Source organism: Sparus aurata, chromosome 8 (assembly GCF_900880675.1).
Source record: "Sparus aurata chromosome 8, fSpaAur1.1, whole genome shotgun sequence".
Lineage (NCBI taxonomy): Eukaryota > Metazoa > Chordata > Actinopteri > Spariformes > Sparidae > Sparus > Sparus aurata.
The window spans coordinates 8,130,486-8,155,842 of record NC_044194.1 but is presented as its reverse complement, the minus strand read 5'-3'; the positions used below and the strand labels follow the sequence as shown (position 1 = coordinate 8,155,842).

The 25,357-nt window shown below is 42.0% G+C and overlaps 2 protein-coding genes across 4 annotated transcripts; one reads left to right on the top strand and one right to left on the bottom strand.

Moving 5' to 3' along the window:
• The first annotated feature begins 899 nt into the window (after positions 1–899).
• Positions 900–22,445, top strand: nfat5a (nuclear factor of activated T cells 5a). 2 transcript variants are annotated; one of them, XM_030425261.1, is made up of 12 exons: positions 900–1,254; positions 8,895–9,023; positions 12,211–12,841; positions 13,008–13,191; positions 13,853–14,043; positions 14,145–14,317; positions 14,555–14,689; positions 14,808–14,860; positions 15,003–15,135; positions 16,517–16,701; positions 16,790–19,067; positions 19,197–22,445. In XM_030425261.1, exons 1-12 carry the CDS (start codon positions 1,182–1,184, stop codon positions 19,601–19,603), a joined length of 4,572 nt encoding a protein of 1,523 aa, XP_030281121.1. In that variant the 5' UTR covers positions 900–1,181; the 3' UTR covers positions 19,604–22,445. The 2 variants fall into 2 exon arrangements, with proteins under 2 accessions (XP_030281121.1, XP_030281122.1); XM_030425262.1 differs by lacking the exon at positions 900–1,254 and adding an exon at positions 11,598–11,660 and having other exon boundaries at positions 8,916–9,023.
• A 514-nt stretch (positions 22,446–22,959) lies between these two features.
• nudt7 (nudix (nucleoside diphosphate linked moiety X)-type motif 7) lies at positions 22,960–25,340 on the bottom strand. 2 transcript variants are annotated; one of them, XM_030425264.1, is made up of 4 exons: positions 25,270–25,340; positions 24,732–24,892; positions 24,482–24,640; positions 22,960–24,386 (listed from the first exon to the last, which is right to left on the bottom strand). In XM_030425264.1, exons 2-4 carry the CDS (start codon positions 24,885–24,887, stop codon positions 24,033–24,035), a joined length of 669 nt encoding a protein of 222 aa, XP_030281124.1. In that variant the 5' UTR covers positions 24,888–24,892; positions 25,270–25,340; the 3' UTR covers positions 22,960–24,032. The 2 variants fall into 2 exon arrangements, with proteins under 2 accessions (XP_030281124.1, XP_030281123.1); XM_030425263.1 differs by lacking the exon at positions 25,270–25,340 and having other exon boundaries at positions 24,732–25,263.
• Between the last annotated feature and the right edge of the window lie 17 nt (positions 25,341–25,357).

Sequence of the window (25,357 nt, the reverse complement as noted above, 5' to 3'; positions counted from 1 at the left end):
ACTGGGGTTGACATGGTAGGATATTTTCCAGGAGCGATATCCTTCTCTGAAGTTTTCATGTATGGTATTACAAAAGTATTTTTATTATTATTATCATTTACAACGACCCTTAACAGGATGAACAGAAGGGTTTCTTGGTTAAACAAACACTAATACATTTTTAAAAATATTTCAGACAAGAAACTTGATTTTAACTTGAAATATATTTTTCTTATTAATATTTCCATACAAAACATGTGAGCTCAGATAAAATATGGTGCATTGCTATAGACTGAACCACCCAACTGTCTAAAAGTAATTCAAATTAGCTCCAAATCCACCAGCTCTAACATTATAAGAACCTATAATAATAATCAGATATAGTACAATGTAATAAAGGCCATTTTGCTGCATAATCAGTGCTCTGACTTTTAAACATTAGGCATAATTTATTGTATGTTTTCCTTACTTCGATAGTGAATGCAACATGTATTATCATTATTATTAGTTTTTTTATGTTGTGGTATTGCTGCATTTATTCAAGGAAAAGATGTGAATAGCCTATTCTTTAATCCACTGCCCAACACTGCCTGTCAATACCTACAAAATTTTGGATAAAGAAATAAGAAACCTTCAATGAGAAGATTTAATATGGAAGGTCAGCTCAGTACACCATGGACAGAGCAGGACCTCTCCAACAATCCAACATTCAGGGAATGTGAGGAATGTGAGTGTCTTTCCAAGTCACCTGGCACTAACACAACTTGGTGTCACGCGTGTCCCACCTTACCCGAGGTGTGTAACAGGAGCTCGATCCATGTGTCATAACGATAAGAGGCATCCATTGAGTTTAGTGACACTGCCCTCCTGTGTGTGATTGGAGCTTCAGCCCGGCCACGGCGCATGCCCCACGGCAGCAAAAGGGGGAGGGGCTAAGAGGTGGGCCGACCAACTGTAGGCAAGTGTGTGTTTGTGTCTCCTCTCAGCAGAGACACACACACACTAACGTGAGGCGTGCTCGCGAACGGTTTTTTTTCTGCCATTGAAAGTTTTGTTTTTGTCGCCTTAAGATTGTTTCGATGTTACACTGTGTGTATTAAAAACATTCCGCTTGTACAACGCAATATTTATTGGCCCCAAAGCTGCCGACTTCGTTTCTTCTAAAGAGTGTCCGCTTCCCCTCCCCTCGATGAAGCGCTGCGATGCCCTCTGATTTTATATCCCTCCTTAGCTCGGATCTCGACCTCAATTCCCCCAAATCTCTATACTCAAAAGGTAAGATTTCTATTACATAAATGTTACTGTGACGACACTAACCCGTTTCGTCCTGGTTTAATGGGGAGCAGAATGAATGTCTTCATGGCTCATGTTAAGCTGCTAGCTAGCAGTAGTTAGCTTCTTTTCTGCTGTTAGCCAGCCTAGCTAGCTTAGTTAGTTAGCTGCATTTGGCTTGTGCACTGGCGACTACCTGGCTGGTTAGCTGTCCGTGTCACAATGCGTGGACGACCATGTTACGCCAGGTCGCTCATCATAATTATGCCGAATGACACGTGATATCATATGAAAGTGATTGGGTTTGACATTATTCATTAGGCTGGTGGGCTCGCATTATAGTAGATACATATTATTAGCTAGCCACAGCTACGTGAGGTCGCTTACCAGCCACCACATTGTTCAGGGGGTTTGACGTCTGAAAGTCTTGCTCGGATTCTGCAGAGGTGTGTGTTGTGTGTGTGTGTGTGTGTGTGTGTGTGTGTGTGTGTGTGTTAGCATGCATGTTCATATCGCGAGAGAAGGGCAAAATATAGTACACGCGTGTTGTTTTGTTTATCCCTCCCTGTTTGGTGTTTCTGGAGTGACTGTAGTTCTGCTGTAGTAGTGGTTTATTATGTGGATTTGGGCCAGAGCAGTCCTCCACACAGTCTCTGGTTTCACAGAAAGAATGTAGTTACAGGCACTTCAGAAGCTCAGGGAATGGCACTCTCCCTGTCAGGATGCAGGGTCACTGGGGGCCAGGGCCACTAACTTGCCAACATTTATTCTGCCTTGTTGTAGTCAGCTGGGTCGGTGCATCTGTTTTGGCTTTCAGCAGCACTTTGTAGGTTAATGTCCTTCCTGTTAGCAAGTGGATTAACTTCATGTGTAAGGAAATTGTCTGTCAGTCTGCTACTCAATACTGTTTATTGTTTATTCATGACCAAACCTTGTATGTTGTTATTGTGCACTGCTCTTGAGGTGGTAATCTGAGAGGCGTGCATGTATGCATTTGCTTTGGATGTCAGTGGGACAGTAGGAGTGATCTTAGATGTGGTCTACATTTTGATCTGTGGTTGTTTATAGATTGCATATAAACCCGATGTAAGCCTTACCTGCCTGCTGTCAGAACTGGTCCCAGGTCTCTCGCCCTGATACGTATAGGATGCTCATGAGTTAGCAGAACGCATTCCTCTGTGACCCTGAAATGCTCCCTTGAGCCTGCCATATGGCCACACTGTATCACATGGTGACTGTTTATTTATATCTCAGTAATTGGGTGAATGCTCATGTTGGGGTCTATGTAGCAGACCTGCTCATCAAAGAGCTGCTCAGAGAGCTCATGTGCATCAGACTGAAAGTGAGAGAAGGGTCAGTTGGCCAAGGTGCATTTCGGCCTGCCAGAATGCATCGCACCATGTAGTTCATGTTTTTCCTGGCTTTAAATGAGGCAGAAGTGAAACCTCAATGGTGACCTTCTGAACCCTGGAAAATAAACAGTGTTTATAATAATATAATATCTGTTTTGTGTCAGGTTCTTGAATATATGCCACAAGGAAGCACTGCTGGGATTTCTTTTCTTTCAAGTCTGTAACTACAACAAATCAGTTTGCACCCACTGTGTCAGTGTTAATCACACCGGGGCTCTTACTTCAAGGTAGTTACGCATATTAAAACAATTGTTTCATTAGTCACCCATGTCACCCATAACAGATATGATCCCTGCACAGTCTGGTTACAAATAGATAACACTTAATTGCAGGGAACCTTGTGATTTAGTTCAGCTTTAATTAAGGTTCCCAGATTTTCATTACAAAAAGATTCCTTATGCTTTGTTAATTTTTTCGATTTCATACATTATCCCACTATGTGGCCACACTCACTTTAGTAAATTCGTTGGCATCCACCATTAGAAAAAGGCTGGTTTATTTGTTTACATGATAATTTATTAATGCAACACTAATATGCCAAATCATTGGCTGAGATATGTGGGAGAAAATAAGCTTATCTCCCGATATTCAGCAGGAGAAAAAAGTGCTCTGACACTTGCCAAAGGGTTATTTATTCGGCATCATGAATATTTTCTTTTCACTAAACATAATGTGATTTTGCATTCTGTGAGTTTTATTGCAGAAATATTTTATCTTTGCCTGAGACAGCCTGCATACTAACTCATCTTGCTCCCCCTTTCAAGTGATTGCATTGAGATGGCAAAAAAAAAAAAATCCCGAATGACAGTTCAGTCTCAGACAGCAGAGAGAAAAGAAAATCTTTCATCAGCTTATTAGTGTGAGAAACTTGAGCTGGTGCGTCAGTGAGTGCAATTAGATTCCATTGTGACCGACGCACAGGACATACATTGGAACTCCTTGTAAATTTGGCCCGAACATAAAACATAGTGTAAAGTGGAACAGTTGAACAGCTTTCTTAGGAATCATTTCCCCGGTAGAAAGTAATCTAAAAAGTATTTACTGTGCATTGTTAGATTGTGAGTCTGTTCAGAGTAAGTTGACTTTATTTCTGGGAAGTTCTTGCTGTGATTTGACCGTGAGCCCCACAAATGAGACTCTTCACCTCCATTGTGTTGGTGTGCAGCAGAAATCTAAGAGGTGGACAGAAAAACAGGATAAATAAAACTCAAACCACGTGTTTGGAAAAGTGCCTCTTGCACTGCTTGAACTAATCCCACTGAACCCTTTAAGAGAAATACAAGCCGTTTGGTTTTTGTCATTCATTTTGTACACTATGAGAACAACCCTGGTGAGACCCTGGTGAACATGAAATCTAGGTTTATTTTAGTTCCGTTTTATTGTTGTTGCATTGTGCTTGAACTGAGTATTCATTGCTGCTTTCATATCGATGCAGGCATTCATTAAGCTCCATTTACTGTCAATCAAGTGAGGCGTATGAGAAGAAATGAAAATTCCTTCCGGGTGTAATCCTTTAAAAGCACTCTTTATTGAAACATCCTTGTGTGTTAGTGATTGTTTATTCAGCGCACCTTTATGAGCTACTACAGTAGTTAATTCCAGGTTAGGATGGCTACCGCAAAGCCTGTGTTTTAGAAAGTTCTAAAAGTAAAGGAAATGTAAACTAGGAAGGATGTGGTGGTGGTGGTAGTACTGAATAATATCTTGCATTGAAACCGCTGATCTGGCTTATTCATCTGATCCTCATAAGCAGGCGCATGGAGAATCAAAGAGATTATCCAACCATTCCTCACCAGTATAAATCAGTTTCAAGGTAAACAGAGATGGTGTAAATAGCCAAAAATGGCCTTCTTTGTGGTTTGAGTGCAGTGAGTAGCTCCTTTGTCTGTAAGTTGGCTTGAGCATATTGTTATGTGTTCGAGAGTATAATTAAAGCAGCCATTATTGGGCACTGAGATACATTCTTGGTCTGAATATTTTTTCATTTGCAACAAAAACATCGGCCTCATGAATTGTCTATTCATCTGTCATCCCCCGTCTTAGTCCCAAGCCAGCTGCAAAGAATAAAAATGGACTGGCGGCCTTGCCATTTGGCAAAACCTTTAAGGCATGTGTAATGTGAGCAGTGCATAACTATGAGATGAGGTAATTTAATTGTTCTAAGTGTAGGTTAAAGTCAGTCCGCCCCCTGGCTGGCTAGTGTGATTCAGCCTACTTTTGGGCATAAGATTGCACATAAATGTGCACAGATGTCATCTGACTTCTATGAAAGTGAATTAAGACCGTCATCAAAATCCAATGCCTGAACATTATCAGTGTCCAGTATTCATTAGGGAACAACAGGAATTCAGCTTTCTTTTCTGCTGTGTTTGGTCTGTTGTACTGCAAGGATGTGAGTCGGCCTGGAGGAAGGGGCTTAAGTAGCGCTGAATGTTTTCATGTTTTTTGATACACAGAGTTTGAATCAAAACTATGGGTAGGTATTCTTTGAATTATCATAATGTGTTTATTGATTTTATTTTGATTTTGAAATATTTTGATTGATTCTCACTTTTGATTCCATTGTGGGAAAAAGTTAAATTGAGTTTTTACTCTGACTTTTGTTGTTCCGTTAAAAGAGTCTTGTAGCTGCTTCTCAGATGCAGTTACAGGTGGTGACTTACAGCACAAGGGCAACTGACGCTCAACTAAAGCACATTTAATGATTGCCTGCTGTCACTTTGAGCAAACAGAAGCTGTGACTAGTCGCTTAACCTTTATTTAGATTGATGTTGTGCTTCTCAAATGTCTGACTAAAGTTGATGTGCAACCTGACTTCGAGCTTATTATTAATATTACTGCTATTGTTATTATTACCACATGCATTGCCCTTTGTTTTCTTGTTCGTCACAAAGCATGTTAACCATGCACGCTCATATCTAAACAAACTGACATCATCTTATGTTCATGTGACTTGAACCGGTTCTGGCAGCTACCCACGTCCTTGCAAATATGCAGCCTTTGTTTGCAATAATAAAGGTTACAGCCAGAGCAATACTTGATTCTTAGATCTGATGCTGATATTTAAGAAATATACTATATACACACCTTTTGTAATGGTCCTGCAAATTGCTTTACAGAGCACTTGTGACAAAGATATGACACAGAAGCAGGATATTTAACAGTTTAATAGCAATAAACTTGAAAAATGAATGAAGCAATGAAGCAGCAAATTAGGCTGGTAATTTAATAAGAATAAATCATCCCGAGCATTTTCTTTGGATGATATATCGGTCAGGATCTGATAAAGGATAACTAATCAATAAGCAGAAGTAAGCCATTATTTTTCTGTTGGTACCCTATTGTTGGCATTTTGCATTTGAGTTTGGTTCCCACAAAAAGACGCTTTTTGAGTATAATGTGATGGTAGAATGGAATATCAAAAGCCATCTAGTATCATAAGTGAGCATCAGTCATCAGTCTTATTTTTCTTGTGCACTGGGTTTAACAGGAACAGTTAACGTAAACATTTGAGATGTTTTTTTTTTTGTAGGGAAATAATACTCAAGAAAGCATGTCATAAAAAATGATGTTTGATACTGGTAGTAAGTGTCGCACTGGTATCAGTATCAGAAAATCCCTGAGCTGTGTTGATTGTTTAATTTCCCACCACCACAAGCTGCGCCACAGTGTGTGTACATACAAACACAAACTATTTTGCATGCTGTTCACTCCGTGGGCAGTCTGGCGCACGAGTGAATTCAAAACACTGAAGGAAATCCAGACAGCATATTTACATACCTAAACAATATGAAAGATTGAGCACAATGTACAGTATATTAATCAGTTTTGTGCTTGCACTCAGTATCAGCCGTATGTGTTTCAGATAATTAGACTAAACAGTATATTTATCTATAATAAAACTTATCAGTGCATATGTAAATAAATACACTGAATGTGTTGCAGGCAAACACATTCATCTCTATCATTGACTCTCATAGTAGATAAGCTTCATGGGAGTCCCCACCCATGTTGACACTATGAAATGCCCCTGATCTTCATTCATTTCATAATATATAAGCAAAAACGACAGCAAACATGTGTTGTAGACTTTTGACCCAGTGATGTGGTTTAACCCGGCATTGACTCAGTGCGATCTGGTCAGTGCACGTCCTCTGGCCTGGCCTCGGGACCTTCCTCCCTACCTGACTCAGATGTTTCAGTTCAACGAACAGGCATTTCTGTCATCTGTGCGTGCATGGTGAGGACCTTTTGTTCATATATGAGTTATTTTCGTTGCGTATGAATGGGTGAGTCCAGGCGAGTTGAACACACATTCAGTAGACTCACATCATGCACTCATCCCCTGTGTGAAAGGGGTAATAGTCAAGACTGAGGTCATGTCGGGTTGCCAGTCAATCTGTAATACACCCGTGCACAAAGACTCTTCACACCATCAGCAGAGCACAACGGACACAGATGGAGTGTTATCATGAAGATTATGGACACTTTGCTGTTTGCTTTAAGGCCACATTTAAGTATATTATATGGGCTATTGTCCAAGCTTTATAGAGATCTTTTGTTTGGCGATCTATTTTAAAAGTTGAGTAAATACACGGTTGTGGTTTGTCTGGGTTTAAGGGACAGTTCACTCAAAATGACAAAAACAGATTGCATTGTGAATAGTTCAACTGAGAGACACTTTCACACACCATCACATCTCTGTCTATATTTGGACTCGCGAGAAATGTAATTTTTGCCACTTCACGTGCCACAGACCTAATGCCACTCAGCTCTGCTGTAATGGGATTTGCAGCAGGCAGTCTCTTGAAGCCCTCTGGATGGATAAACAAGTTTTATTGTATTATTTTTCACAGAGCTATATTCTAACGACCGATCCACTCGGAATAAGCATAACAGCATGGACCCTCCATCCCAACGCTTGCAGTTCTTCCCGTCTTTATGAACCAAAGCACTGTGTTAGTTCTTCGTTTGAACTGTGGTGACTTTGTGTTGTCACTCACTCGGCAGCATCACTGACGTCACAGAAGTGGGAGATCATGTATCTTCAGTTGCACCATTCCGCTGGTGCTAAGTCATAGCTGAGTATCAGATGACTACTACACACGCTGGGTGTCGGTGGTGCACAGCTGAACTATCCATGTCAGGGTGTTGATGGATCACTGTTTCTTAGCAACCAGACTACCTTGTCGTGTTTTTATCTGCCACCAAATGTAGTTTGCTCCAGTGTAGCTGCAGTGGTTGGTTATAGTCTTCTAGGAATCACCTTCACATCGAATATCAAGGAATGTCTCGGTGGGTCTTATTACGCAAAGCCCCATGGGAGGCTAATTTAGCTTATCATAAGATAGCCTGAGTTGTTGACAGCAGGGTTTTTTTTTTATGTATGTTTGGAAATACTTGATCACCCATGTCATCCCATTTCAGGGCTCCAGTTTTCTTATGACTACTAGGATTACATTAGAAATGAACTATTGACATTATTACATTTCGGGAAGAAATGTATTACATTATCACAAGGTTACAAATCATACCACAGTAATGACGATTGAATGATCAGATGAATCACAATGATTTAGTGTGTGAATGAATTCAGGATGCATCATGAATTCCTGCTCCTCAAAATTTAGCAAATGATCAAGTCAGTATAACTTTGTGTAATTAGGTCACACTTAAACGAGCAATATGAAAAATATGGCCTGAATATAAGTTGACACGTTAGAAAAGATAAACAAACATTATCTGCAGAATGTGAATAAACAGCGGTTTCATGCCAGTGACATCCACATGTTGTGTTGCAGAGATGTTCATTAAAGTTACCTGGCTAACCAGTAAGCCTTGGCCTGCCCTGTGTTGTAATACCACTCTGTACCACAAGAGGCATCAGAAATCAGAAATCCTTTAATGTCCCGCAGACGAGGAAATTTGTTTGTCACAGCAGCAGAATATTACAAGAACAAGAGCAATAGCAAAAAAGACAATATATAATAGACGATATAATTAAAAAGGAAAGAAAAATAAATACATAATTATTAAATAATAATAATGATAATAATAATAATAATAATAATAATAATAATAATAATAATGTCAGAACTGCTTCCCTTAAATCAGAAAATGTCTACTTCTCAAAGGTTCCTGTTCTTGTCCCTTGGCCTTGTAATAATCAACAAATCTGCTTTGTGTGTTTCAGAACCTAATTTATCTTCTCCTGCTCCTCCTTTATGACAGAGTCAGTATATGACCTCCTCCCCAAAGAGCTCCAGCTCCAGCCGTCGTCCACCCAGACAGACCCACCCACCATGAGCCAGAAGAGTGGGGGAGAGGCGGGACCTCCCCCCTCTGCAGCCTTGGCCTCAGGTGAGCTAACTGCTGAGTACATGAAAACCATGATCTGGGATCAGTTTCCCTTTGCCAAACGATTCCCCAACATAGCAGGGGGTGCACAAACCAATGTGGCCTGAATCAGTGTCTGGGGGCAACTTCACCCTTTCACCAGTTTCTGAGACAATTTGTATTGGTGACTGTTGGAGATGATAACGACTAGTAGAGTATTTCTTTTGTATGTTTTTTAAGCCAAGGGATTTAAGTACTGCTGACATGAAAAGACACATGTCATATTAGATTTCACTAGGGTATATCAGGGGTTTCACTGGTTGCATTAGGTGGTAGCAGGTGACGGGTTGGGGCTGAGAATTGAAGCTGATTTTTACAGTCGGACTCGAGCTGTATTTATATATATTTTGGGATTTTTGAGTCAGTTAAGCCTGACTGTTTTAGGTGAACATGTTAGGTGCTTTAGATGTCTGTGTGACGAACATCTTTTCTTATAATCCTAGCAGCAGCATGGGAAGAGGCTTTGCTTACCTTGACTTTGCTGTGTTTATTCAGCCACACAGCAACTGCTTTAAGTGCCCGAAGCTCTTCACCTAACAGCTCTACTTTATAAAACTAATTGACAGAAAAGGGATGTTTTTAAAACATGCTGATTACAGTATAAGCTTTTGGACAGGCTTTTCGAATCAGTTAATATCTGGCTAATATACTAGTGCCATTAATTTGCAGTTATTTTCTTGATTAATAGTTTAGTGTCAAATAGTGATTGGTGCCAAATATCAGTGTTTCCCAGAGCCCAAGATGATACCCGCAAATGTCTTGTTTTGTCCACAAGCCAAATACATTCAGTTTTCTAACAGAGAAGAAAACAAACCAGAAACTAGGCACATTTATGAAGCAGGAATCAGAATTTGTTTTTTTTTGTTTTTGTTTTGTATTTGATTTTGTTTCTTTAAACTGCTCAAACCAATTAATCAGCCATCAAAATAGTTGGCAATTAATTGAGTAGCCGATTAATCGCCTCAGTCGTTTGCAGCTTATAACATTTGCAATGCTGGTGGAAGTAAGAATCTCACGCTGTGTTTCCACTGCATGGCTCGGCTTAGCTGGGCTCGACACGCTGTTTTTTGGTTTCCCAGGGTCAAAAGTTGAGGATAGTACCTGATACATGTTTTTTAGATCACCTTGGCCAAGTTTTTAAACAAGCTGAGATGATTTTACAGTAAAGTAAAACGCTACAGGCCACTGATTAATGAGAATATCGTCACTGAAGCGACACAGTCATCTCATCGCCTGCAATCTGATGTAGGATCTCCCATTTCTTTTTTTTCTTTTTCTTTTTTTCAGTAGTCTGAAACGTATGTCTCTTTGCAAGGACAAACAGCCATCCGTTCGATATCCTCCATTGTTCTTTTGTTTCTGTTGTGTTAAAAATGATGTCGTGGCAGTCTCACTAGTGCCGCTATTGCAATCATCTAAAAATCCAACCTATGTTGAGCGGGCACCATCTGCAGTGGAAAACAAAATTGAGAAAAGTGTCTGGTATCAAAAGGGAGTCGAGAATAGCCATGCAGTAGAAGCACAGCTTCTGTTGCTTCTGTGTAATGAAAGTCATACGCAGTCCTCTTTTCCCGGAAAGATTCACTATGAGTAACGGCTCCAAGTAACGTTGAGTTTGCATTAACAGCATGCTAACATTGCCTGTTCTTTTTTCATTTCACTCACCTTTTTTTCTGCAGCTTTTTCCCCTGCTGTCATGCTTGTGCTTTTTTTTCACGTGGCTTTTTAGGCAGTTAGAAATATATTTAATGCTATGAAGCACCAGTGCTGCTGATCCAGATGTAGTCCTTTGGCTTCAGCGGTCATCTCAGACTTCCCTTATGCTACAGCATTATATTGTATTCCCATGTCTGTATTAGAACTTTCTCTCAGTGCCGGTGTGGTCAGGTTTTGTTTTTAAAGGCCTTAAGTTCCTTAAGCAGAAACAGCCGATTCACATTTGTTATTCACACATTTAACACACTCATTCAACAGACGGTCATCTGATAATTTATTGAGGTTTCAAACTGTTTGAGCTTTACAGATAAATGATTCATCCTCGCCCATGTTTCAACGGCAGTTGATATTTTCAGTACTTATGAATGTTCTGTCTCTTTATGAAACAGTGAAGTTGCCCCTAGCAATCGTCTTTAAATAAAATGTAGCAAATTAAACGATACTGGTCTGATCTTGGATCATGGTTAAAGGAAGCCAACTTCAGCTGTAACTGTAAAGGATTCAAGTCTAGAGTTTAATCTGGACAGCAAACTAACTTGTCAACAGTCATGCTGAAGAGAGCGCTTTTGTTAACGCTACCTTTTAACTATCCTGTCTGAACCAGCTGGCCCTAAGCAGTGCTGATCAAAAGCATGTCTACTGTAATGTCCTTCAGATCATCATTAACCAAACACACATGCTGAAAAGTGTTTTTAAATGACCAGCTTCAAAAGTTACTCCTTCCTTCAGTGTATTAACTCATCCAATTTACTGATTGACAGAAGTTGAATCTTGAATGATCAGCTCTCTTGTTGCTCATTGGCTGTCTCGTTTTTATTGCAGGAAGTTCCCTCTGAGGCAGGGAGTGTCTGCATATAAAATGGTCTGCAGTTCACTGCTCCATAGGTCAGAGGCTTGTTTATTCTGTCTCCATGGCTACGCTCAGTCCCAACCAAATCTTCCAATTGGCATGCGCAAACTACTGTTTACTAGTGAATGCACATTGCACAAACTGTACTGTAACCCTGGCAAATTTAATTTGGCGCCACATTACCAGCTTGCAAATTTGGCTGTACAACAAAAGTTTGACCAGATTTGTTTATGTTTCTTTCTGGCAATGTGTATGTAACAATTTGTAGCTTGCTTTTGTTTTTGTAAACAAAGCATGTCAGTTTTGTCACATTGATTTTAATTGAGAAAGGTTTTGTAGGAATCAAAACATTGTGGGACCTATAGTACCCTTCTCAACTTTAACTTCAGAATATTTGATCAATGCTTGGCAGCTCTCGCATGCACAGTGAGAGCATATAACCCACAACAGCCTGTTTGAAATTAGAGTTGGGAAGAGGGGAAATCAATACAAATCATGCACAAATTCAGCTGCTTGAATGGGACTGCTAGCCTGCTCTGTGCTGAACATCTGTACTAACTTATTTATCTGTATATACTACTACAGATGCCACCTCCTCCACCTCCAGCCCCTCTGCCTCCTCCTCCCTGGCCATGGGAGTCCCATCCACTGGCTCCTCTACCTCATCCTCAGACCATCTCAAGGTTCCCCAGCACGTCCACTCCAGCGGAGGGGATGGAGCTGGAGCTTCAGAGATGCAAAATGCGGAGGGTGCTGTGTCTGCTACGACCAGAGGCAACAGTGGAGCGAACACTGCAGCAGGAGACATAGGGTCAGGAGTGATGTCAGGGATAGGAGTCCAGCAGCCTCAGAACACCCCATCAAAACGGAGGCCTGTGTTGAGCATATCCCCGCCACCTGAGGATCTATTTGATGACAGCCAGATGTCTTGCCAAGAGGAGCCTACTGTGTCTGCTCCAACGGGTCCTGATTCAGAGCATAGCAGCAGCATGTGGGCCGATGACTCCGTCTCCAACTTCAGCCTGATCAGCTCCGTCTCCTACAACGACAACACAGAGGTGCCGCGCAAATCTAGAAAACGCACCCCTCGCCAGCGGCCTGGCCCCAAGCCTGCTCCTCCGGAGGACAGCATGGACGTGTTTGATGCTGACAGCGCCAAGGCTCCTCACTTTGTCCTCTCCCAGCTGAGCACAGACAAGACCACTCCCATAGCCAGGTGGGCCGACCCTTGTCCAACGCACATTCTGTCAGCATTTTGACTCGAGAGTAGCTCTGTCCCTCTGTAGGGATACAGTAAAGGTCATTTAATTCAGTTTTGTCTGGGGTAATTGAATTTCTGAAAGTCATATTAATGTCATCATGTGATTTTTGTTGCCCGGCAGCTCTCTTGAGTCAGGGACTGCAGTGAAGGGTGGATCACTGGCTACTCAGTTCCCCCAGAGGAGTGATGGAAAGGAGCTAAAGATCTTGGTGCAGCCAGAGACCCAGCACAGAGCTCGCTATCTGACCGAGGGCAGCAGAGGTTCTGTCAAAGACCGTACGCAGCAGGGATTCCCCACTGTCAAGGTTCGACAAAGAAAACCACCGTCTGCTTCTTGACAATGAAAAATATTACACCTAATGTGGAATTTACTGAATGAGGCCAAAGGTGCACAGGACCAGTGTGAAGTACTGTGCGCTACGACAGTGTACAACATCATGTTTTTTGACAATTCAACATCAGACCCATGAAACTGTACCTGTTGCTGATAAATTTGAGCAGGGAAATGTCATTCATTAATCAGGAACTCAACCCTTGACTGCTCAACTAGGGCTGCTGAGCTGTCAGCAGATAAAACTGCAGCTTCAGGTTGTTATAGTCTATAAAGTGTGAAGCACTCAATGAAACATGCATGATACCAACAGTAAAGATGCTAGAGAATCATGAGCTTTCTCTGTGATAAAATCGAAGACAGGGAGAAAATAGATCCGACTCTTTCTGGCAACCCTGGCATGCATCCACACATTACATTGCAGATACCACTTTTCAGTACGCAAGGTTTCTGTGGCACTCTCGTTGCTTAGCATGGATGATTCAGGAAGAAAGCTTCACTCTGTATGCATTTCACGATTACTCGAAGACCGATAATTTGAACTTAAAACACCTGTATTGTTGTATAGTGTTACGTTTTCTGTTATCGGTGAAAGTCAAGTAATTTACACACAATGTCTTCTTTTTTGTCCCCAGTTGGAGGGTGTGAGTGAACCAGTTGTGCTGCAGGTGTTTGTAGCGAATGATGCAGGCAGGGTGAAGCCTCACGGTTTCTACCAGGCGTGCAGAGTGACGGGACGTAACACTACCGCCTGCAAGGAGGTGGACATTGAGGGCACCACTGTTATTGAGATCCCGCTGGAGCCCAGCAGTGACATGACACTCGCGTAAGGGGTTTTGGTGTTTTGTGGATGATTCAGGATCAGTTGCTACTTAAAATGCTTTGTGTGCTAGACATGTTTTCCCTATACTGTGTTGTTTTCTACAGGGTGGACTGTGTCGGAATTTTGAAGCTGCGTAATGCAGATGTGGAGGCCCGTATTGGTGTGGCAGGGTCCAAGAAGAAGAGCACACGTGCCAGGCTGGCCTTCAGAGTCGGTATCCCCCAACCTGATGGATCAACCCTTACTCTACAGGTTCCCTCATCATCCATCCTCTGCAGTAAGTAGTTCAAACACAATATCAATTGAAACAACTAACTAACAAAATACTGGGGAACCATGTGTTTCTTCCGATTTCAGGCGTTTGGCTATCATCCAACATAGTATTTAGGATGATAGTCATAGATGTTTAGGTCTCTTAAGATGATTGAAATGTCTGTTTTGTAACAGTCTCTGGTAAACACTGACCCAGTTGTTATGTGAGTTTTGATTCATTGGCTCTTCTGTCAATTTCCAGCCCAGCCAGCAGGAGTGCCAGAGATCCTGAAGAAGAGTCTTCACAGCTGCTCAGTGAGAGGAGGAGAGGAAGTTTTTATCATCGGAAAGAACTTCCTCAAAGGAACCAAAGTTATTTTTCAGGAGAACATCGCAGGTACTGTGAGCATCTTGGTGTCGTCTGTGTTGTATCACACTGTGATTGTTTGGTTTCTGCATGTAAATTTCTGCCAGATGGTTGAATAAATACGGAGCATTATATGTTTTATTTGTAGATGATAATTCCTGGCAAGCTGAGGCAAAGATTGACATGGACCTTTTCCATCAGGTAAACACAACTGAGTGATATGTATACTTGTTTTTCCATGAATAATATAAAGTGCTGTGTCAAGCCTGCCTGCTTTTGTTGACCATACTCTTTGAGATTTTTTCTGAAGATGTGATCGTCCTTTTGGATCTCTGTTTTCCAGAACCATTTGATAGTGACAGTCCCTCCATTCCACAACCAGTCAATCACTTCTCCAGTTTCTGTGGGAATCTTTGTGATGACCAATGCTGGTAGATCACATGACGCCCAGACCTTCACCTATACTCCAGACTCAGGTACAGCCACTCGTTCAAAATGTTCAGCTCACTTAGGTATGTTCTCTATGATTTTGGCTGACGTGATTATAACATTTTAAAGATACTGTAACCATAGTATGAGGAATAATGCTAACTGCATTGGTAACGCTACAGGATTGTGTACTGTTCACATTTAAATCAGTACTGGTAGCTAACAATACCTTTTTTCAATACTGATACTGTCGATAGGATGATTTGGAAATTACCACAGGAGTACTTTGGGACCTGTTTACAAGATGAGTTTGCTGATCGCAATCACATAATCCTTTTTTCTAGATTTTTTTCAATTATGCCTATGTAGAAAATAATGACTTATTGTGATGATTTTAGCATCTATTATGAAAAAGCTGTCGTGAAAGAACAAGAAAATAATAACAGATATAGTAAGAGGTGCACTTAAATGCAGTTCTTGTCCGTTTGCCATTCAAGCCAATGTTTATTTCAGAGTTTATAGTTGCACCTAAATGTACCATGAAGTCACCTGTCTGTCCTGTGTGTCCCTGTGTGTTGGACACAAACACGGGGACAAACACAGAAGCAGCGTGCCTGTAGATGACACCAAAATGCAGTAGACTATTTTGGTACAAATATCACCTGCAGTTGTGGCAGATAGCCTTCCAGGATTTAATCCCCAAATGGAAAATATACCCGCATTTAGCGCTTAGCAGGTGTTAATTTCGACCCTGCATGACTTGAACAAGCTGCATTGGTGACACAGTCTCTCTCTCTCTCTCTCTCTCTCTCTCTCTCTCTCTCTCTCTCTCTCTCTCTCTCTCTCTCTCTCTCTCTCTCTCTCTCTCTTTATTCTCTAAATTACTCTCTTACTCACCCAGATGCACTCTCGGCTGATGAAATTTGGCAGTGATCAGTTTAAGATGGATTGATACTTGGTTATACCAATGAAAATTGGTTGGTACCATTAAAAGAACTGAGTTTAGTGCCCAACCCTAGTTGTATAAGTCAACATTATGACTTTTTGACACAGGGTTCGGGAGGTTGAGCGCGTTGTCCAGTAATCAGAAGGCCGCTGGTTCAAATCCCCGGCTACCTCTGCTGCATGTCGAAGTATACTTGAGAAAAATACTGAATCCAAAATTGCTCCTGGTGAGCAGGTTGGCACCTCTGCCATCAGTTGTTTGTATGTGTGTGAGAATGGGTGAATGTGACAAGTGTTTTAAAGTGCTTGGAGTGGTCAGTAGACTGGAAAAGCTCTACAGAAATGCAAATGAAAAACCGAGAAATCGAAATCCCAATACATTAATTATTATTATCAGTAAACTGTTAACCACAAGTCAGACTTCAAGTAAGTACTGCCTTCCAGAGACATAAAGCTATCTTGTGTTTCCAATCTTACCCTCAGCTGATGACTCAAACGTCCGGACAGTAAAAACAGAGGGACCCTCCCTGGTCAAGACGTGTATATTTGACGTTCAGATCAAATCTATATCTTCTGAGCGAAATGACTGCTCTGTTCAGCCTTCCAAACGGCAAGAGGACACCCCAATGGAAGTGTCTAGCAATCCACCGCCCACAGATGTCTTCAAGGTACGAAACCATTAATTCTCACGAAGTGGAATCAAATATATTTATTTCAGATTTATTTGGTAACATTTGTGTTTCTTCTCTTTTGTAGCCCTCCCCTGACCCTCTTGTCTCAGTGCAGCAGACCCTGGAGCTCAGCTCTAGTCCTCATCCAGGTGGAGAGTCCTTTCAGAGCCCAATGCCCCTACAACCTGAAGACGTGGAGCTTCCCCAGGCACCCCCTGTGTTCCCGAGCCTGGAGTCTCTTAGCACCATACAAAAGCAAGAGATTTCCCCCACAACTTCCTTCCCAGTGTCAGGAGACACTACAATCCCCCCTGTGACACCAGAAGTCCCTCAGCAATTCCTCAGAGACCCTCAGGACAACTTGCCTCCTGAGAGTTCCAGTAATAGCGGAGGGGTTGTAGTTGTGGCCATGCCCCAGATAGCACCTCCCTCTCAGCCCCAGCCACAACAGTCGCAGGTTACCCTATTCCCACAGGAAGGAGTGGCCCAACTGGAGAGGGCAGTAAGGGAGCTACAGGCCGGAGGTAACACCACACTCCAGCAGGTGTTTGAGGCGGCTGTAGCCCAGCAGCAGCTGAACTCTGTGCTGTACAGCCCCACACCCTCTGCAGACTCCCTTCAGCAGCATGTCCAAGAGAACATGAATAGCCTTCGATTGGGAACCACAGATAATTCACTATCGACACAGCAACAGCTACAGATACAGCAGCAGCAGCAGATACAACAGCAACAGCAGATACAACAGCAACAGCAGATACAACAGCAACAGCAGATACAACAGCAACAGCAGATACAACAGCAACAACAGATACAACAGCAACAACAGATACAACAGCAACAGCAGCAACAACAACAACAACAAATACAGCACCAGTTTCAACAGCATCAACAACTACAGCAACAACAGCAAATCCTTGGTAACCTTCAGCATCAACAACAGCAGCAACATTTGCAGCAACAACAGCAGCAAGTTCTTGGCACCATGCAGATTCAACAACAACTTATATTACAACCACAAGACCAACAGCAACTGCAGCAGCAACAGCAGCAGCAAATCATTGACAATATTCAACAGCAACAACAGTTGCAACAAAATCAGCAACAGCAAGTCCTTAATAACATCCAACTTCAGGATCAGCAACAACAAAATCAAATACTTACCAATTTACAACAACATCAGCTACAGCAGCAGCAGCAACAGCAGCAAAGTCAAGCACTGAGCAGTTTACAACAGCAACAACAACTGCAAGAGCAGCAGGTCTTGGAGAATTTACAGCAGCAACTTCAGGCTGAGCTGCTTCAGCCTCAGATCCACTCCTCCCCGCAAGTTCAGCAGCCAGTGGCCCTGATTGGACAGGCTGGAGATCTGCTAACAATTCAGACCAGCTTCCCAACGCAGCCTCCATCCCACACATCTCCCCCACAACAGCTCTTCCAATCACCCAGGCCACTTGCTGAGACCCAGGGCGCCCAACAGCAGGTCCAGGCAGCCCTACTCCAGAATACACTGACTGTTCTGACAAGTGGCAGTCTCAACTCGGAGCAACAGTCAACAGGGTCAACCTTATACTTGTCCCCAAATCCACAGCCCCAGCAACAGCAGCAGCTGGCATTCATTTCCTCCATGGAGACATCCAACCAGCCCCAGTCTGTTACAATGTTTCAGAACCAACCCCAGGCTCAACTTTCCCAAATGCAGCAACAGAGCACTCCGATGGAGCAGCAGCAGTCTCCACAGCAGAACCAACAACAGCCACCACAGCTCCCCATCAGCCAGCAGGGCTCCTTGTTCCAAAGTATCCCAAATCACCCCCAGGCAAACCCTGGCCCCCAGGGCCAGCTTTCCCAACCCCAGCAGACAGGTCTGCTCCTCTGCACCACAGATCTAAACCCACAGGCTATTCCCCCCACTATTCTCTTCAGCACTCAGACCCAAGGCCCTTCCCCTATGGGGAGCATTAGCGTTGGAATCCCCCAGCCAGACGCAGCAGAGCCCATGTCCTTCCAAGACCAGAGCTCCTCAGGCAGCAATTCGACATCCACTGAGAACCAACAGCAGAGCCTGTTCCAGGAACAGCAGCCAATGCAAGTGGGCCCAAGTTCCAACAGCATCCCGAGCAGTCAACCCGTGGAGCTGTTCTTACCACAGACATCTCTGTCCAGCCTGCAGAGCACTATTGGCTCACAGGAGCTCAACAACCAGGCTCCAGCCCCTGGCACAACCATCTTTGTGGTGCAGAGTGGTGTGGGTGTGGTAGCCAACCCTGGACAGCAGCCCCCAGAGCAGCTTTTCCAGACCACTGTGGGTGGGAATGTGGCTCCACAAGGGCAGGCCAACCTGTTTGTGTTTGGCATCCAGAACGGTAAGAAAATGTTGGTCTGTGTTGAATTCTTGAGTTGTACATGTTGAAATTAGTTGCTCCAGTGTCACTGCCAATGCCTTCCACTGATGTTTGATTATAGTGATTATTTCAATTTCCTCTTCCTCCCAGATTCGCCCCAGCTGCTCAATTCCTCTGGATCTACCTTGCCTGCTCAGAGCCAGCCCCAGAACTCCAGTCACATGCAGCCTTTGTTGGACCAGACCATGGCCCAAGCTGCCCCCTCCATGCCTAACACCATGCATGGCAGCTTGCAGAACACCCTTCAGGCGCAAATGCAGTCCAGCTTAGAGAACGCCATGCAGACCAGCCTACAGAATGCAATGCAGACAAACACACAAACAGCTCTGCAGTCCAGTTTGCAGGCGACCATAGAAACAAGCCTGCAAACTCCAATGCAGACCAGTCTACAGACACAGATACAGAGCAGCTTACAGAATCAGTTGCAGGCATCAATATCTGCATCGTCCAACATGGATAAAATCGAGGACCTACTGGAAAGCCTACAGAAGCAGTGATGCATGTTTGGACCATGAGGGCACTATGGAGAGTGAGTGATATGTAGCCGAAAGTTATACATCCTAACACAAACAAACAGAAAGGGGGTGTGTGGTGTTTTTAGCCAATTCCACAAAACTACGAAAATTTTAAATATTTAAGAATTAAATGCCCCTTTTACCTAAAAACCCAAAATATGAGCTCATGTAACTCCTCGTTTTTATGAGATATTTATAATTATAGCGTCATACATCCATTGTCCTTGAAGTGATGAATCCGCCTTTGTTATTACCCCTCTTGCAGGATCAGAGAGGCACGTAATAACTGCTTTATCCATCAGTCTCAGAAATGCAGTGTTTTGTTTTGTGTTTTAAAAATGTGAGCCTAAGAGATGATGATGATGATGATGATGATAATGATAATGATGATGATGATGATGATAAAAGCCTACCAGGTTTGGTGGAAAAACTGGAAAGGGATAAAGAATGTCAGTGACAGGGAAACGAGAATAGTAACGTGATGGAGATGAGTCTGTAAGAGCAGCTGGAGTAGATAAAACAGCCAGCCATGGAGTGAATAACAGATTGCACATAAGTGTTGGAGATGGGCTGAATCTCATTTTGTGAGCGTGTAAACTCAGAGCTGTCGCGTCTTTCCGAGAGTCTGTGAAATGTGTTTTTGTCTGTTCGCCATGTGGAGCGACAGTGGAAATGCGGGGGGAGATTACCTGGATAAAAACAGGGATGAAATAAAGTCTCAACCACTAAATTTGAAAGGATACTGTAAGATTTCTTTGACAATTAATTAAACCATGTGTTTGCAATCATGATAACAATTTGCCTAAAAACTACTCTAAGAGTAAAAAACTAGTAAATTAAGTACATTTGTAGAATGTTCGGCCTCTCTAACAGAGACTATGAGACTATCAGGAGGAGAAGAGTTCAATATTGTTATGAAGTTAACTCACTCACCAAAATTGGTATCAATACATTCTGGTATTACATTGCAGGGGATTCTCCCATGCGCAGAAAGAAAAGGGACTCTCAAACACTCACAAATGAGATTCAACCTGGTGAATAATGTGATTTGGCCTTTTGACACCTCCCAGTGTTCTCATCCGTTCAGGCCTGGTTTGCAGAAGCCTTCTTGGTGAACTTTAAGAAGCATTCAACTATGTAGTGTGTGTATCATTTTTTGTTTTTGAAGAAGTTGGTAACCTTTACCAGTTTCATGTGGATAGAAACTTTCCACTAGTGAAAATGGAGTGTTGTGTGGTTTTATAAACATTTTATCTCAAGCACTTTATAACCTCTAGCTAATCCTTATATCCGTCCACAGCTCTCTACTGACCCAGCTGAATTTGTACTCGAAAAACGTCCAGTTAAGAAAAAAAAAAAGTCAAGAAAAACAGAAAAAATCATAAAGCAGATGTCTTTGTAAAGGTGGATACATCCTTAACCGAACATTTTTATCATGTCATGTCTGTATTCAATATTTTTGAGGTCTAGGACAACTTTGTATAGAACGTCTGCTCACTGTTGAATTCCTCTTTGTATTCAGTCTCAGTGGTCCAGTCAAGTCTGTCAAAAGAAAAAAAAAAAAAGAAAATCAGCCATTCCCACAAAAGCATTGTCATTTTTCAGTGGTGGAGTGGTAAGTAGGCCTTTTGTGTTTTACACACTGACAAAACACCTAAAAATACTGATTCATTTAGTTTGTGCATTGAAATGAAGGATTTTCGTCATATTGCTATTTGTACTATTTACTGTTCAGTCTGTCACTTGAGACTGTTTTACCTTGTGTTGTGTTAAATATTTAAGTTTTTGTCTCAGTGTTGGTACCATGTGCAGGCTGGCGCCATGTGAAGTTGGCATCCAGTAACCGTCCCTTGTGTTGTGAACAGGGGCTCACTGGTAAATGAAATCTCTGTTACATAGAGGCCGCCATTTTGATCTATGGTGCTATGTACAGGAGTGACGGGCACTTCTGATGTGATGTTAATACATAACAGTTTATACTTCTATATCAAATAGCACTGACATTGATAGTTTTGAAGCAGAGTCGAGTCTAGAGAGCTGGCTGTTGTTGTGGGGTCAGACTGGAGTGCACCCAGGCATACCAAAGCTCCTGTTGTGAATCGTCGTCATCTTGTCTCATACGTGTCCTCGCAAACGCCCTCGTAATGTTTACTCATTTGTACTTACTCATTTAACTTATGCAGCTCTTACATGAATAGCAATTCAGCATGTTGTTTTGTTCAAGTACAAGATTTTTAAAAGATATGTAAAGGTACTTTTGTTTTATGGATCAGTTAATCTCTCATTAACATTTCCACCAATTTGATACTTTACATTTCTCATGACATTACTCTATTTTTTGATGCAAAATAACACTGCTGTACTTTCCATATCGACGACAGTAGCCAATTTGGCGTTATCAAAAAAAAAAAAAAAAGCCAACTTTGAGAATAATTCAAATGTTAGAATAGCATTGCTCACATATGCATTTGTTTACATTTTCATAGTCATACTATTTTTGTCCTGCGGCTGTTAGTGATCCATTTTAAAGTAACTTATCTTTTTTAGAATTTTGTATCCATGTATCAAAATGTAAAGTATTTTTGTAAAACTAAACTTTTTTTGGTTGATGCTCATAGCACAGATTATCATTGCTGGTATGTTGTTTTGGTTTTTTTTTCCTGACATGAAGCGCAGGTTTATTGTGAAGTGTATGATTGAAATTAGAAATGTAATTGAGTTGACATCAAGCAAATATGTTACAACTTAATTCTACCGTTTTAACATTGACTTTACCCAACCTGTATAACATAATACATGGGCTAGGTTTCTTGTGTGTGTGTGTGTGTGTGTGTCTGTGTGTTTTGTTTTTACCTTTTTTTTTTTTTTTTTTTTCTTTTAATGTCATGCATCTCAAATGGCACTTTGACTCATCCATTAACTGTAGGTCAGGTTAGAGCGCAGTAGTGATGTTTCCAAGCATTCCATTCCCTTTGGGTAGGGGAGTTTAAGAGCACATGATGATTGCGATAGAAGTGCGGAACAGTAATGCCTCTTGAAGCCATACCAACACAGAAAGCCAACCTGTGACTTCAGTTTCATGAATGTAAGTTTTACCTCATGGTGTGGACATAGAGCTTGCTCTAAATCTAACATCGGACCAATTACAGTTTTAGAGAACATATATTTTGAGGCAGATGGGGATAGGTGGGGTGGCACCAAATGTCATTTGTATCACTGTACATTTGTCGGATTGTTTTGTCTTGGATCGTGGTGTAATGTCATGTTTTCACGTCCAGTCGTTTTCATTTTGAGCAATCCAGGATGCTCAGTCTGACTCTAAGAATAGCCACTTCCACCTGAGAAAAACCATGTGAGACATGAATTTAATGGTGGTGAAGATAGCACACAAATCTTTACACAATATCGGTTTTGTCCTTTCAGTCATGTTAATGAATATCCATGTATATTTAAATGTGAAATATACTGCAGGGGTATCTTGAATTTCAATTGTGATGCTTTCAACAGAACTTTGTGTGCCTTGATAACTTAACTGTTACTCTGCTGTGTTTACTGGTGTCCCTTTTGTGTCACTGCTATTTGGGTCCTTGTCCTTTTTATTCTGTGGGACTGTTTGACATCAGGACACGTTTCAGTGATTTACCTTTTATTTCTAAACACAAGCATAACCATAGCCCATACCAAGATATATTTTTCAGCATTTTCTCTATTGGAAATCCATCGCAAGATATCAGAGTGAGAACTCTCAACATAATATTGTGCAGCTTCACCAGTGAATTGTCAACTTTTGTTTATTTTCTGTTGAAAGTATTTTTTTTTCCATGCCTCATGAGATTTGTACATGTGAGGTAAAAGGGACGAGACAGTGGAGATTGTTTTATGGAGAGCTTTCTTGTGTTGATGTGCTTGTCAACATTACTATTGTTGCTGTGAAATGCTTGGATCAAAAGGAGCAACCATGATAAATTAACTGTTAATTGCCAATAGTGTGAGCTGTTATCTTGTGTGTAATCAGTTTGCTCACTTTTCCTAGTTCGCTTTCTATTTCACATTCTCCAACAGTTCTGTTGTATCCGTTCTGTGTAGCTTGAGCTTTAGTATCTAGCCTTAAGACCCTGCAGTCGGGATAAAGGTCAACCCCAGTGTGTTATCATACATCTGAACTATTATTAACATGTACTTTGCCTTGGTCTGGACATTTGTATACTCTTCTGTTTATATCTGTAATCCTGCTGCTACATTAAATGAATTAATAAAATCTAAAGCTTCTTGATTTCATTTCTCCATCCTGATTCATTAATATAAGAGGCTCTTATATTTTAATAATCTCTTTCTTATCCTCATAATCAATGCAGTAAATTAATATACTTTAGTTATATAACAAATCTGGTTGCAGGCATTTTGTTTACTGCTATAGTTTACTTATTCTTCTATGTAGAATCTTGTGGAAGAAGGAAAACGGATCATCGGTGTCAAAACCAACATCAAACTCTGGCTTTTTCCTGAGAGCGAGCGCAGCAACCACTATGGCCAGCATAGCAGTAAGTCCCCATATGTGATACTGGTTTCCTGAATCAGGGTCCACAAAATGAAAAGAGTGCAATGGCCCCGCCATCCCAGCGGCACCATGGGCACCAAAGTGGTCCTTCTCGCTGGTGAAGAAGTCCAGGGGGACTGGGAACACGGCACTGACCTCAGCTGGGTTTGGACAGGGACAAAATGATTCATCTATGAAGCCCACCACCGGGGTCACCAGCAGACCACTCTGTGAAAAGAGATGGACATGGCAGGGATGTGAGAAAGAGATTGACTCAAAGCAGCTGTTGCCCTGGAGGGGCAGAAACATTTTTCCTGTCCCACCTTATTGATGATGGGAAAGAGTGTACAGACCACCTGAACCTCATCAGGTGGTAGACCTATCTCCTCCTGTGCCTCTCTCAGGGCTGTGTCCACGTCATCTCTGTCACTGAGGTCTCTCTTCCCACCGGGGAAACACACTTCCCCAGCACTGGTCCTCAGCTACAGATACACACAAGTCGGTCAAATGTTGAGGTAGTTAATAGAGACATTTTCAGTCCTCCTCCAGCTAGTTGACATTCTTCCGGGTTACCTCTTTTGAACGCAGGGTCATCAAAGTGTACAGCTCTCCTTTCTTCACAAACAGCGGGATCAGCACTGAGGCTTTGGGAAGCACAGGTAGATCGGAGAACTTCTGTCCGATGTCAAACTGTTTTAAAATGGCTATTGTCTCCTCTTTCACATGCATGGTAACTGCTCGAGTTTACAGCAAAAGACATAAACACGTTTAATTCACCAAAGTACACTCAGCCAGTCTCGATCCTACACGTGAAAAACACGCGTATCTATAATAAAAGTGTATTGTCAGGCCGGTCAAAGTCTTGAAAAGCAAGTTAATTTCTTCTAACCGGTAAGACAAGTGTAACGTTTAAAGGAGCTGGAGCTGTCGCACGTATTACACGTCACAAGGTGAAACGATAAGCTGACCGCAAAGCTAACGCAAATGCTAACATTAGCAGTACTGGTAACTGGCTTAAAACCACAAACTCCCTATTGCCAACAGTGTCAAATAGTATACAGTAGTTTGTCTCTACGGCGACTCGACTTTCCTCTTATGAAAACTAACTAACCTGAACATACGACGTCGAAATATGACGTCACAACCGTCGACGATCGAGCTTCCGGGTTTGTTAGCCACAATTAGTCAGTTAGCTGTTG